Source organism: Procambarus clarkii, chromosome 14, assembly GCF_040958095.1.
Source record: "Procambarus clarkii isolate CNS0578487 chromosome 14, FALCON_Pclarkii_2.0, whole genome shotgun sequence".
NCBI lineage: Eukaryota > Metazoa > Arthropoda > Malacostraca > Decapoda > Cambaridae > Procambarus > Procambarus clarkii.
In genome coordinates, this window is record NC_091163.1 from 12346320 (window position 1) to 12361715 (window position 15396).

A 15396-nucleotide genomic window follows, 5' to 3' on the forward strand; every position below is an offset into this window, starting at 1 on the left:
TCACAGGAGGGGCATAGGGTCCACTACCACTCGCAGGAGGGGGCATAGGGACCACTACCACTCGCAGGAGGGGGCATAGGGACCACTACCACTCACAGGAGGGGCATGGGGTCCACTACCACTCGCAGGAGGGGGTGTATAAATTTATACAAGTCATTCTTAACCAACAGTAAGCTGTATAAATAAACTCGGTATTGTGTGGCAGTAGTTATCGCGCCTGAGGCATGCTGGTGGCCGGCCCCGCCCCTTGTTGGTGGCCGGCCCCGCCCCCTGCTAGAGCAACTCGCTTCCACGCCAGCACTCTATTTTCACCTCCGAGCTGTGTAATTTGCTTTTCTCGTTTACTCTCTGAGTGGCGACGACGATGAGTGTGGTGACGAGGCGCCTGCAAGGTGTCCCCGGGCTGCGTCACGCTCCCAGACCTAGCATCTGTGCCCAGAGGCTCTCCACGACTCGTAAATGCTTCAACGTCACTCTGTAAGTGTGTCAACGTCACTGTGTGTCAACGTCACTCTGTAAGTGTGTCAACGTCACTGTGTGCCAACGTCACTGTGTTTTAACGTCACTGTGTTTTAACGTCACTGTGTGCCAACGTCACTGTGTTTTAACGTCACTATGTGTCAACGTCATTTTGTAAGTGTGTCAACGTCACTGTAAGTGTGTCAACGTCACTGTAAGTGTGCCAACGTCACTGTGTGCCAACGTCACTGTGTTTTAACGTCACTGTGTGCCAACGTCACTGTGTTTTAACGTCACTATGTGTCAACGTCACTTTGTAAGTGGGTCAACGTCACTGTTTTAACGTCACTGTGTGCCAACGTCACTGTGTTTTAACGTCACTGTGTGTCAACGTCACTGTGTTTTAACGTCACTATGTGTCAACGTCACTTTGTAAGTGTGTCAACGTCACTGTAAGTGTGTCAACGTCACTGTAAGTGTGTCAATGTCACTGTTTCAACGTCACTCTGTAAGTGTTAAGATCTGTATTTTATTGTGGTAGTGACAGTTTATTTGGCCACCTGTCCCACCCCAACACGTGGCCACCTGTCCCACCCCAACACGTGGCCACCTGTCCCACCCCAACACGTGGCCACCTGTCCCACCCCAACACGTGGCCACCTGTCCCACCCCAACACGTGGCCACCTGTCCCACCCCAACACGTGGCCACCTGTCCCACCCCAACACGTGGCCACCTGTCCCACCCCAACACGTGGCCACCTGTCCCACCCAACACGTGGCCACCTGTCCCACCCCAACACGTGGCCACCTGTCCCACCCCAAAACGTGGCCACCTGTCCCACCCCAACACGTGGCCACCTGTCCCACCCAACACGTGGCCACCTGTCCCACCCCAACACGTGGCCACCTGTCCCACCCCAACACGTGGCCACCTGTCCCACCCAAACACGTGGCCACCTGTCCCACCCCAACACGTGGCCACCTGTCCCACCCAACACGTGGCCACCTGTCCCACCCCAACACGTGGCCACCTGTCCCACCCAACACGTGGCCACCTGTCCCACCCAAACACGTGGCCACCTGTCCCACCCAAACACGTGGCCACCTGTCCCACCCAAACACGTGGCCACCTGTCCCACCCCAACACGTGGCCACCTGTCCCACCCAAACACGTGGCCACCTGTCCCACCCAAACACGTGGCCACCTGTCCCACCCCAACACGTGGCCACCTGTCCCACCCCAACACGTGGCCACCTGTCCCACCCCAACACGTGGCCACCTGTCCCACCCCAACACGTGGCCACCTGTCCCACCCAACACGTGGCCACCTGTCCCACCCCAACACGTGGCCACCTGTCCCACCCCAACACGTGGCCACCTGTCCCACCCCAACACGTGGCCACCTGTCCCACCCAACACGTGGCCACCTGTCCCACCCCAACACGTGGCCACCTGTCCCACCCCAACACGTGGCCACCTGTCCCACCCAAACACGTGGCCACCTGTCCCACCCCAACACGTGGCCACCTGTCCCACCCAACACGTGGCCACCTGTCCCACCCCAACACGTGGCCACCTGTCCCACCCAACACGTGGCCACCTGTCCCACCCAAACACGTGGCCACCTGTCCCACCCAAACACGTGGCCACCTGTCCCACCCAAACACGTGGCCACCTGTCCCACCCCAACACGTGGCCACCTGTCCCACCCAAACACGTGGCCACCTGTCCCACCCAAACACGTGGCCACCTGTCCCACCCCAACACGTGGCCACCTGTCCCACCCCAACACGTGGCCACCTGTCCCACCCCAACACGTGGCCACCTGTCCCGTCTAGACGACAGCCAATAGCCGCCCGACGGCTGGTGTGGGGGGGGGGGGGGGTGGGGGGGGGGGAGGGGGGGTAGACAACATCTGTTACCTATATATTTTCCATAAATTCCATCGTGCTTCTAGCCTAATTAAAGTTAATTAGAATAAGATGTTTGAAGGTTTTTCAAGTATCAAAGTAATTAAGTACGATGCTTTTAACAAGAAAACGCAACTGAAGGGTCGTTAGGAGCTAGTTACAGCCAGATCCATCCAGTGAGAGCGGTTATATCCAGATACTAATATATTTCTTGAGTCTTCACATAACCGCCGTGGTGAAGGAGATAAGCTTATCTTTGTCTCATGTTATCAGACAAGTAGGGTGAATTTACCCGAGGGTATTTTTTTTTTAATAATGAAAAGCATTGTCTGGCTATAAGCGGATTTATCAGGAGAACGCACCGAGCCATTAAGACTGTATAGCACTAGGAAGGGGGTCAGGATAAGGATTTGGGATGGAACAGGGGAAGGAATGGTGCCCAACCACTTGGACGGTAGGGGCATGTTCAAGTTCAAGTATGTTTATTGAGATAAGCAAGAAATACATCTCAAAGGGATAGAGTAGTTTAGGCTATTTCTACCCCCCCTGGTAGGGGCATGAACGCCAACCTGCATGAAGGTCGCTCTACCGTCCAGTGCAAGTGGTTGGGTTTATGGCTATAAGTTCAGTTTGTGTAGATCGTTTTGCAAAGCCTCAATTTTTCACTTTCCACTTTACTTTAGATCTTTACGCCATCTGAAAATTTGACGCTGTTGGTCGTGGTTTTCTCCTCCATCATGGATATATATTTGAGTAATGACTGAGCCTAAGATGGAACCTTACAGGGAATCCACTCACAATATTGTTTCCAGTCAGGTTTTCTTCAAAATTTGGACCAACCTTTGCTCTTTTTTTTAACCTTTGTTTTACTCATTCTAGTATTTTGCCATTTATTCCATATGCCTGCAGTATCTGCGCCTGTCTTTCGTGTGGTACCTTATCAAAAGCTTTAGAGCAGACTATCAACATCTGCTCGAGGTCCTAGGTCCGTGTAGGTGGTTACCTAATTTGCATGTTCTCACAGGAGCATTATCAGTTGATGGTGGTTAATTACTGCTGGTTCGTGAGGTGGTTAATTTCTGCTGGTTCGTGAGGTGGTTAATTTCTGCTGGTTCGTGAGGTGGTTAACTTCTGCTGGTTCGTGAGGTGGTTAATTTCTGCTGGTTCGTGAGGTGGTTAATTTCTGCTGGTTCGTGAGGTGGTTAATTTCTGCTGGTTCGTGACTGCGTCTGAAATTTGGTGAGACAACTTTGTTCTTATTTTACTTGTTCTCTTTATGCGTGTTTCCATGTTTAAGGGGCATAAATGTTGTTGTGAAAAATATAAAGAAAACGTCAATCAAAATTAGAGATATGCCAAATTCCACTCATGAAGAACACAACATATTCTCACAGGATGAGAATGTCTTAATAACAATAATAAAGATGGTACTCAACTAGCCAATTCATGAAGGGGAATTATGTGTTATAAGTGATAAGAGAAAGTACAGAGGTGATTTAATTTATTTGTCATTATTTAACTATTAATATATTTAAATATTTATTCCTCAGTGACATAGTTCATCATGACTGCAGTTCTATATTTTAGGCAGAAGAGGCTTTAGTGTTGTGTAATGTGTTCAGGAACTGGGCCCCAGTCGTCTTTAATTTAAATTTTGCCCGGAGAGGCGAGTTTATTGGGCAGCGCCACTCATCCTGTGAGTGGTCATACCGGTCATGTACAACACTCCCTAATAGGAAGAAAACCCGCTGGGTTGTTCATCCTGTCACTTGTACCCAGACACAGCTGGGACTTGCTTAACTGTCTCAAGTGAACAGCTTATCAAACAAGAAGATTAATATTTGTCAACCCTTAAGTACTTACTTTATCTTGCGGGTGCAAAATGGGGCAATGTTTCAAGAGCAGTATTTATATTTCACAAATTAGTATTTTCCTAACTCAAATAATATGGGGTTTATTATTCTTCACATATTTCTAATGTCATCTTTAATCTAAGCAAGTTACATTTGTGTTGAGGCCAAATTGACAGTACTTTACAGGCAGTGTTGCAGCGAGGCAAAACATTTTGTTTTCTTGTTTAAACACGATTATTGATTATTTCTTGGTGAAACCCGCCGCGAGACATGTCAGTTACTTAATTTAGAAACTGTACTTGTGGTCGATCTCGAACCCTTGATGATGTGACGACTCATACTGAATGTTGTAACTAGCTCATCAAGATTAAAACTTGCTTAGCTAAATGAATCGTGGGGTTCAGTCCCTGAGCCCATTATGTGCCTCTGTAACCGTGTCCACTACCGCCCACAAGACGGGTATGGGGTTCATGATAAATGAACTAAGCTAAACTAGACGTTGTGTACAGCAAGGCAAGCGTGAGGCAGCAGCTAGGGAGTGTGTTGGGTGGGAGGAATTTAAGACTGAATAAGCTGGTGACCTTGAGAGTGTATTCGGGAAGTGTGGCCGCTGTGTTGCTTAGCAAAGCTCACTCCTCCTTCCTATAAGGTCCGGACGACACCCCAGCCATGTACCCTACGTCCCCAGGACTTCTACCTCTTAGCAATACCACTGCTACCCTACGCCCCCCCCCCCAGAACCTCAGCCTCCCAGCAACACCCCAAAACCTCCCTACGCCCCCCAAAACCTCTACCTTCTAGCAACACCTCTGTGGAAGTTATCATTATCTGCTAAAGCAAATCTGACCAAACATGAGAATTAGGGAGCTACCTAAAACCTATTGGCCCACACGAAGCAGCGCCTATTCATATCCACCCAAACTCATGGCTAATCTTCTCTAGAAACAATCCAGCGATGCCACGTCCATTGTGTAATTTGTACATAAATCTACAACCCCTATTTCCAAACCAGTATTTACCCAGGTCTTTCTTGAAACTAAACTTACTTAGCTTATGCCGAGTGTTGCATGCTCTGTTTTCTGTTGATAGATTTAGCACATTAATATCTCCTTTGTTATACCAATTGATCCATGTGTACACTCTGTCTTTCTAGGGAATGTTAAATTAAATTGAATATTACATCTAGGTAATGTAAATAAGTGCTGAGGATGAATGCCTTTGCCTTAGAACCGTACATTTGTGAGCCTCAGCCTTAGAACCGTACATTTGTGAGCCTCAGCCTTAGAACCGTACATTTGTGAGCCTCAGCCTTAGAACCGTACATTTGTGAGCCTCAGCCTTAGAACCGTACATTTGTGAGCCTCAGCCTTAGAACCGTACATTTGTGAGCCTCAACCTTAGAACCGTACATTTGTGAGCCTCAGCCTTAGAACCGTACATTTGTGAGCCTCAGCCTTAGAACCGTATATATGTGAGCCTCAGCCTTAGAATCGTATATTTGTGAGCCTCAGCCTTAGAATCGTATATTTGTGAGCCTCAACCTTAGAACCGTACATTTGTGAGCCTCAACCTTAGAACCGTACATTTGTGAGCCTCAGCCTTAGAACCGTATATATGTGAGCCTCAGCCTTAGAATCGTATATTTGTGAGCCTCAGCCTTAGAATCGTATATATGTGAGCCTCAGCCTTAGAACCGTATATATGTGAGCCTCAGCCTTAGAATCGTATATATGTGAGCCTCAGCCTTAGAACCGTATATATGTGAGCCTCAGCCTTAGAACCGTATATATGTGAGCCTCAGCCTTAGAACCGTACATGTGTGAGCCTCAACCTTAGAACCGTACATTTGTGAGCCTCAGCCTTAGAACCGTACATGTGTGAGCCTCAACCTTAGAACCGTACATTTGTGAGCCTCAGCCTTAGAACCGTATATATGTGAGCCTCAGCCTTAGAACCGTACATGTGTGAGCCTCAGCCTTAGAACCGTATATATGTGAGCCTCAGCCTTAGAACCGTACATGTGTGAGCCTCAGCCTTAGAACCGTATATATGTGAGCCTCAACCTTAGAACCGTACATTTGTGAGCCTCAGCCTTAGAACCGTATATATGTGAGCCTCAGCCTTAGAACCGTACATTTGTGAGCCTCAGCCTTAGAACCGTATATATGTGAGCCTCAGCCTTAGAACCGTACATTTGTGAGCCTCAGCCTTAGAACCGTATATGTATTTTTTATTTTTTTTTTTTTGTGAGCACTACATTGCATCTGACGATTTTTCGACCATTGTAAAAGCCTATTAGATCGTCACGAAGCGATTTTATGCCTTCCACTGAATTTATTTCCCGTCCTATTGCAAGTCTAAAGGCCATAACAAAACCTGAAACAGGCTGACCGTATTATCAGGCAACATCACCGTGACAAGATAACTGAGGAAAGGAGGACTAAAGCACAAACCAGTGAATCTGTACGCTGGTACAATGTGGTTGCAGCTGGCAAATCCTAATTATTATGGTCGAAGAGGAGGTAGCCGCAGGAGGGAATCAACAATAGTAAGAATTCATCTTGGATACAAATATCCATGGCGATTCGGGATGGAAACAGCAGCTGTGCAGCGGAGTTGCAGAATTTGTGGTGAGAGCGACGGACACCGCCTTGAACACTACCTGAGTGAACGTGAACATCTGAGAGACATTATAAATGTGTGTAACATAGTAGACCCCCCACATTGTTTGAGTTAGGAAAATACTGTCTGTCAAATATAAATGCTGTTCTCAAAAGATTTCCCCTTTAACACCCACAAGATAACGTAATTTTTTAAGGGTTGACGAATGTTAATCTTCTTGCTTGATAAGCTGTTCACTTGAGACAGTTAAACAGGTCCCAGCTGTGTCTGGATACATGTGACAGGATGAACAACCCAGCGGGTTTTCTTCCTATTTGGGGTGTGTGTACATGCTGCTATGGCGGTGTCTACCTCACAGGATGAGTGGCGCTGCCCATAAACTCGCCCCTCGGGGCAAAAATTAAAACTACGATCAACAACCCAGATGGCTTAACATAAGAATCTTTTGGGCCACGATCTTTAACCCACTGTGTAGCTGTATAGGCATTTCGGCGTTGCCGGAAGCATGAGTATGGAATCCACAATAAACTAATTAAACTGAAATAAGAAGTAATCAGGTTTTCTTCCAATGAGAGGTGTGGGGTTGATAATGTTTAATTAGCTCTGACGTAGAGGTGAATGAGCTCAGCGGGGTCTCAGAGATAAGATGTTTACATCTTACATGTATCACGACAAACAAACCAGTGTTGTGAAGGCTCGGGCAGCCAGTATATACCGGTTGTACCGGTTGTACACGGGTGGCCACGGGGTTGGACTCAACCTCCCGATACCCGCCTGCACTTGGATGATCTGGTCCAGTCCCCCCATACACCCAACACATCCTCCTCTACCGCATTCACTGAAAAAAACTTATGCATGTTGAAATTAATCTAAAAAAAAAAAATAGAATTATATATTAATTGATATTATAACCACTCTTTTAAGCTTTCAATAATTTCTCTAGGGGTCCTCGCGGCTGAGTGGACAGCACTCTAGGGAAGTATTCCCAGTGGCCCGGGTTCGATCCCCGGCGGAGGCGGAAACAAATGGGCAGAGTTTCTTTCACCCTGATACTCACCTAGCAGCAAATAGGTACCTGGGAGTTAGACAGTTGCTACAGGCTGCTTCCTAGGTGTGTGTTTACTAGTTGTGTTTTGCGGGGGTTGAACTTTGTTCTTTCGGCCCGCCTCTCAACTGTCAATCAACTGTTTACTAACTACTTTTTTTTTTCCACACCACACACACACACACACATCCCAGGAAGCAGCCCGTGACAGCTGACTAACTCCCAGGTACCTATTTACTGCTAGGTAACAGGGGCACTTAGGGTGAAAGAAACTTTGCCCATTTGTTTCTGCCTCGTGCGGGAATCGAACCCGCGCCACAGAATTACGAGTCCTGCGCGCTATCCACCAGGCTACGAGGCCCCTTGTGTGTGTGTGTATGTGTGTGTGTGTGTGTGTGTGTGTGTGTGTGTGTGTGTGTGTGTGTGTGTGTGTGTGTGTGTGTGTGTGTGTGTGTGTGTGTGTGTGTGTGTGTGTTAGAGAGAAATATATGTAGTAGACATAACAAAGATAAAATAAGTTGGTTAGAAAGGCGGGGTCCAAGAACTAATAGCTCGATTCTGCAGATACAAAGAGTAAATAAACACACTATTCACTCACACTACATACACCCTAACCGACACACACATCCCACTATACACACCCCTACAAGCCTCTATACTAACCCCCATTTACACCCTCTACGCACACCTACACTCAAATCTACACCCAACTCTGACTCACCCTGTCCTCCCTCCCTCCCTCCCCGCTCCATCTAACCAAACCCTCCCCTCCCCATCAACCCTCCCCTCCCCATCAACCCTCCCCTCCCCATCAACCCTCCCCTCCCCATCAACCCTCCACCACGTAACCAATATCCATATTTTATCGCTCTCTACAAAAGAGAAACATTTACACACGTGGAGTGTGGCAGGTGTTTGAGCGAGAGGGGCGAGAACATATGTGCATCCAGCACTCCCCAGCGTTGGTACTAAGCTACATGGACTTACTTGAAAAACTTATAAATATAAATGTTTATATATATATATATATATATATATATATATATATATATATATATATATATGTCGTACCTAGTAGCCAGAACGCACTTCTCAGCCTACTATGCAAGGCCCGATTTGCCTAATAAGCCAAGTTTTCCTGAATTAATATATTTTCTCTAATTTTTTTCTTATGAAATGATAAAGTTACCCATTTCACTATGTATGAGGTAAATTTTTTTTTTATTCGAGTTAAAATTAACGTAGATATATGACCGAACTTATCCAACCCTACCTAACCTAACCTAACCTATCTTCATAGGTTAGGTTTTGTTAGGTAGCCGAAAAAGTTAGGTTAGGTTAGGTAGTCGAAAAATAATTAATTCATGAAAACTTGGCTTATTAGGCAAATCGGGCCTTGCATAGTAGGCTGAGAAGTGCGTTCTGGCTACTAGGTACGACATATATATATATATATATATATATATATATATATATATATATATATATATATATATATATATATATATATATATATATATATATATGTATTCTTTCTATATATATATACGTATTCTATATATATATACGTATTCTTTCGTATACACCTTATATAAAGCGAAGTTATCACACTCGGATCTCAACCGATTGGACCTGGGTTCGATACCCGAGCAGGTGATATGTTTGGGCATATTTCCTTACACTGACACTTCTGTTCACCTAGCAGTAAATTGGTACCTGGGAGCTACTTAACTGTTGTAGGTTGTGTCCTAGAAAAGGTCAGTATGTGACCTTTTTTTTGCAAATTTGACTTTTCCGATGTCGGGGAACATTTCTTAGTAACCGATTCTACCTGAAATAACCAAGCCCAACCTACAAAGGTAAGATTTGGTATTTTAATACGTTCAATGTGGTAGTTTGTAAATGATGTTTGTGTTAAACAGCAAAATTCGCAGGATTCAACTAGTTATCACCCGACATTATAATTCCACCCTCTGTTAAATTATCCTTATGTGCATTTATTACTCATGCATTTTGTATAATTCTGTAATTTTTTTCTACATGAAATCAAAGTGCTTTGATATTGCCAGTAAAGACATGTAAAGTTTAACTAAAAGAGTGTCCACTTTGCAGCGCGAGCGGAGAATGTCCGGACATCGCGGAGACTGTGGTGGTGGGCGGCGGCATTGCGGGCACCAGCGTTGCTTATCACCTTGCAAGGCAGGCCAGTACATGATAACCCTCAGTGGACAATTATGTGTATGTGTGTGAGCGCTTGAGGGTGTGACACCTCGCTAGCCTAGTCCCCCCATATACACGGCCGTTTCAGTAGAAAATGGGAAAGTTATATACACTATTCTGAATCAAACCGAGATTGTTGACCAAACCACACACTAGAAATTGAAGACACGACGACGTTTCGGTCCAATCCTGGACCATTATCAAGTCGATTGGCCATTATCACAATCGACTTGATAATGGTCCAGAACGGACCGAAACTTCGTCGTCTCTTCAATTTCTAGTGTGTGGTTTGGTCAACATTTTTCAGCCATGTTATTGTGACTCCTCGTCTGCAAACAGATTCATAAATAAGGCTCCGCCAAGCTGGCGGCGTACTCTGGGACGAGAAATTGACCTCAGCACCTGCCTATTTCCTTAATGTTAGATTTACATTTTGATTTTATCATTACTCACATTCAGTTCACGGCTCATAATTAGTGAACTCCAGTCCTCGACACTCACATGCTAATTTGTTTCATGCTCACAACCGACCCATACATCTCCTTTAACTCTCACAAAACGTATATACTGGCCAGAACAGCGTATTCAACAGGAATTGGAGGTTCACTTATTCTTAAGTGTGGGTCGGAGTTGGGTTCGTTAAATATTGACTTGTAGAACGGTGGTGAGCAGTTATCGACGGCGTAAATCATCGAATACGTTAAGATTTTTGACACTAGAGAGCAACGAAGGGTCTTTCAAGAGTAATGGCGTCGAGCCGTCCTTCCCTCTGACTCCCGAGTCAGAGAAAGAACTATAATATTTACAAATTGGGGGCTCTTAAATTCTAATTGTTTATAAATCGAACTAATACCACCAATTCGATGGATTAATAAAGTATTATTTAATTTCACCATTCTATATTAATAATGAGACTTAAAGGAAAACAACTTCACCCATTATTATTTTGGAGTTATTTATAGTTAAAAATCCGTTAACCTTAAATGTGGAAATTATTTCCTACAGCCTCCACCACCCACACCCTACCTCCCTCAACCATAATCCACCTCCACCCCCCCCCCCCCTCAACTGGTTAGTGCTCTTGTGAAGTACACAGAATCACACAACCAGCACTAAGACGTAATGAACTGTGCCATCCCTTGACAGGGCCAGGAGGGAGTCGTCCTGCTGGAGAAGTCAGAGTTGACAGCTGGCTCTACCTGGCACGCTGCCGGCCTCACCACCACCTTCCACGGAGCTGTCAACATCAAGAAAATACATTACTACAGGTGACCTCTGAGCAGAACTAAACTCTACATTGTTATTATGTAATATATCCAACATTACAGTACTTACACCCACTGTGGCCGGAACGTATATAAATGTACACAAAAAAGGACCATGTTTTGCACTATTAATTTTGTATAGGCCTAGAGAAAGAGGGCAACAACCAAACCTGAAATTTCGTAGGTCTAGTATAGCAAATATATATTTTTATTAAATAAGCCCTAATATGGATTTTAGGCCTAAGATTGCTTATTAAGGCCTAGAACGTTTTAGCTAACCGTTCCTATTTCACTTTTTGGCAATCCACTCTGAATATTTCAATGGTATATAAAGTGTGTACTTTTTTGGGGGGTACAACAATCGATTTTTGTACGTTCCACTCAAAGTTGCTCGAGATACTATCAATTTTGGAGGATAGGAGGCAATATTACAGATTATATTTAAATAAAAATAATTATTTTCAAACAGCGGACATGATTTGAAGAACATTTCAATTGTTTAACAAGTTTGGTGAAAACTGGTTGAGGTGTTTGTGTTTCAGTGTGAACATGTACGCTGAGCTGGCCAGAGAGACCGGCCAGGAAATTGGGCTCCACCTCCCGGGCTCCATCCGCCTCGCCACCACACCTTCGCGAGTCGACGAGATGAAGTGAGTGAACACCACACCCTCCGTATGGTTTTATGTGGCCAAACATTTTAATGATTTTATATTTTCTGATTATTTTATTTGTCTGTATGTCAGTGAAACTGCCGCAGGTACCAGATGTCCCGTCATGGATGCCACGAGGCGCCACAGTGCCTCCTGACCCCCCAGCAGGTCAAGGAGCTAGTGCCCATCGCCAACGTTGATAACGTGAGTGTCAGTGAAGGATTATTTTGATTATTTTTTTATGGAACTTATATACATATACCTGTGGGCTTGGCTCCCATACCCGTCCTGTTAGCGTTAATCCAACAGCTGTCCTGTGGGTGTGGATCCCATAGGTTGTTAATTCCGTGTGCTATGGACCCCCATTCCCGCCCTGTATGCGGCAATGGGGTCCAAATGATCCTCCCCTTTTCCGCGGTGGACCCCCACCTGGCTGTGGCTGAAAGATTAGTCACATAATGGGTTCAAAATCTGGCTCGCAATGTTCTTTAAGCTAGCCATTGACATTCGTGGCTTCCCCTTTGGGGGGAAGGCGTTATCACCGCTAGATAAGATGCTTACTGATGAAGATCAGATCCTGGCAGTCTCTCATCTCCTCCACAACACGGACGTATAAAGCACTAGAGATAACAGATTCTTTAAGCAGAGTGAATATAAAAAAAGAGTATCTCAACTATATAGGGGTGCACCGTATTTATTTAGAAAACAGTTTATTTTATAAGCAATATTGAAGAGTGGAGCATATTAGTGTATGTGTATATGTGGTTTATGTAACTGCTGTACCATGGTGTGTGTGTGTGTGTACCGGCAGCGTTGCATGTATGTATATGTATATGTATATGTATATGTGTATATATGTATGTATGTATATATATATATATATATATATATATATATATATATATATATATATATATATATATATATTTATACATATACTCTCTGGTGGCGTTGAGCAAATGTAATGAGCAAAATTATAATAGATTCTGTATAAAGTCAATTGACTTCGCACTCATTGGTGCTTTTTCAAATTTTTTTTATGCTCTTTACAGTATACAAACATTTATACATATCACAAATCTCAATAATTTTCAAGGGCTACATAAATTTCAAGGGCTACTACATTCCTTTGTACCGTTGACCACATTACAGATTCTGATGGGTCTATACACCGCTGGGGACGGCCACGTGGACCCCTACTCCCTCACACAAGCTATTGCGAAGGGCGCCCGCAGGTATGGTTACAGTGCTGGTCACCATTGGCTCCAGGTATGCATGGATCGAGAGGGAATTCACTGAGACACGTGGGGATCCAAGCCGCTAGGACTCTTAGTTTTGCTGAGCAAATACGAGCAACTACGATATGTAATATAGAGCTAGTAAGCGCTATCTCTGGTACCAACACTAGCCATAATAGACAGGTAGTAAGCACAATTTCTAGTAGTAATATTAGCCAAGACAGACGGCTAGTAGGATAGTGGTTGTTCTATCTATCACCCACAGGTTACCATTTTAATATGGACCAGAATCCAGGCATCGTGTTAGACGAAGCTATAATCTCGGTACTGTGTTGTGTTTAGTTTATTTATTGGTACAATATATACAGAATGGTTATTATCCATCAAACAGATAGGAATCATCATTATGGATCACATGTAGATTACAATCATCATTAGGAATCATGTATGGATCAAAATCGTCATTAGGAATTATAGAATTATACATGGATAAGAATAATAATTAGGAATCATTCGTAAAGTAGAATTATTATTAGGAATCATACATGGATTAGGATCATCATTCGGAATCATACATAGATAAGAATTATCATTAGGTATCATACATATATATCTGAATTGATTCTTTTCCGGAACAGATGAGAACTTCTTTGATGATCATATCATTAAATACTAAATGAAATATAGTATATCTATGAAAAAAATCCCCATCACACAGGATGGTTAGTCATACAGAGGCATGTGATAAGTAGTCTGCACTGACAGACTCTGGGTTCGTTATGAGGATATCATCAACACAAGAGTGAATAAGGCAGCAGTGATACTAAAAGTCCCCATCACACAGGATGGTTAGTCATACAGAGGCATGTGATCAGTAGTCTCCACTGGCAGACTCTGGGTTCGTTATGAGGATATCATCAACACAAGAGTGAATAAGGCAGCTGTGATACTAAAAGTTCCCCATCTCGCAGGATGGCTAGTCATACAGGGCCATATGTTTAGCAGCCTGCACTGGCAAATTTTGGGTGCACTATGAGGATATCTTCAAGAACACGAGAGTGAATAAAGTAATTGCAAAGCTTTTTGGCATGGTACCTCATGCCAACTGGTCTGAAAGGTCTAAGAACTGGGCATTCGGTGATGTAGTGTGGGAGATCATGCCGCAGTTCCTGCTTACAGAGTTTGCATATGGAGTGCTCAGGATTGGGAGATCCGTCACCTGTAGCCACCTGCCACAAGTGGCTAACCCAACCTGATCCTGGCAACCACTGTGTCGCATAGTCTGGTGTACGTTTTGTGCTGCCCATAGATATAGGTTTCAGATATGAACAAATCATTGCTTTTTATACTAGTGCTTTCAGGTCGTTGGGAGTCAGTAATTTCTTTCATATCAGACCTGAGTGTTTGGACCAATATAGTTTTGACAGTAGAGATGGGGATACCTAGATCTAATTCAACTTCATCTTTGTTACACGCTAATTTGGCCGCAATGTCTTTCTCATTATGATGGGTTATATTTATGTGTGATGGTATCCATACTAAGGAGATTCGAGACCCTTTGCTCTGTGCAGCGATTAGATCATTTATAATTGGTAGTATGAGGTTCTTGCTGTCGATCTTCCAGGAAAAGTTTTCGATTGCTTGAAGAGTAGACTTTGAATCACAAAATATTATTCCTCCTCCAATATTTTTAATGTACTGGTAGCTAGTTGTAATGCCGCTAGTTGTGCTTGTGTGGAGGCTGTTTAACCTAACACTGACAATCTTTGTGCAAATATTATTTCTATAAAACCTACATGCTGCTGCAGTCCGTCCAATAGAAGATTGGACTGAGCCGTCGGTGTAGACACAGTGCTCGTGAGATCTAAAATTCTCGATGGAGGAGGCAATTGTTTCGAGTGTGACAGCTTTGAGAAGAGCAAGATTCTCATTACCTTTCTTGGTGACAGGTGTGTATGATACTTGAATGGTGGGGTACAGATAAAGAGGAATATCAGAGACAGGTATATTGCACTTAAAGGAATGTTAAGTTTAATGAGATTGTAAGCATTGTTGCTCAGCCATTTATCATAAAAGGAGTGAGTTGGTATGTCGGCACCAGTCAATAGGGTGTTAACAGCATTAAATAATTT

General features: G+C 44.2%; 1 protein-coding gene across 2 annotated transcripts in view; it reads left to right on the forward strand.

The window, feature by feature from the left end:
- Nucleotides 1-247: 247 nt before the first annotated feature.
- LOC123771694 (dimethylglycine dehydrogenase, mitochondrial) overlaps nucleotides 248-15396 on the forward strand; it is a 39872-nt gene continuing 24723 nt past the window's right edge. Inside the window, exons 1-6 of one of the 2 annotated variants that reach the window (XM_045764346.2) lie at nucleotides 248-477; nucleotides 10004-10094; nucleotides 11258-11379; nucleotides 11919-12026; nucleotides 12134-12230; nucleotides 13179-13261. In XM_045764346.2, the coding sequence (XP_045620302.2) occupies nucleotides 365-477; nucleotides 10004-10094; nucleotides 11258-11379; nucleotides 11919-12026; nucleotides 12134-12230; nucleotides 13179-13261 (614 nt within the window). In that variant the 5' untranslated portion in view covers nucleotides 248-364. The remainder of the gene's footprint in view (nucleotides 478-10003; nucleotides 10095-11257; nucleotides 11380-11918; nucleotides 12027-12133; nucleotides 12231-13178; nucleotides 13262-15396) is intronic. The other variant, XM_045764357.2, reaches the window with a different exon arrangement.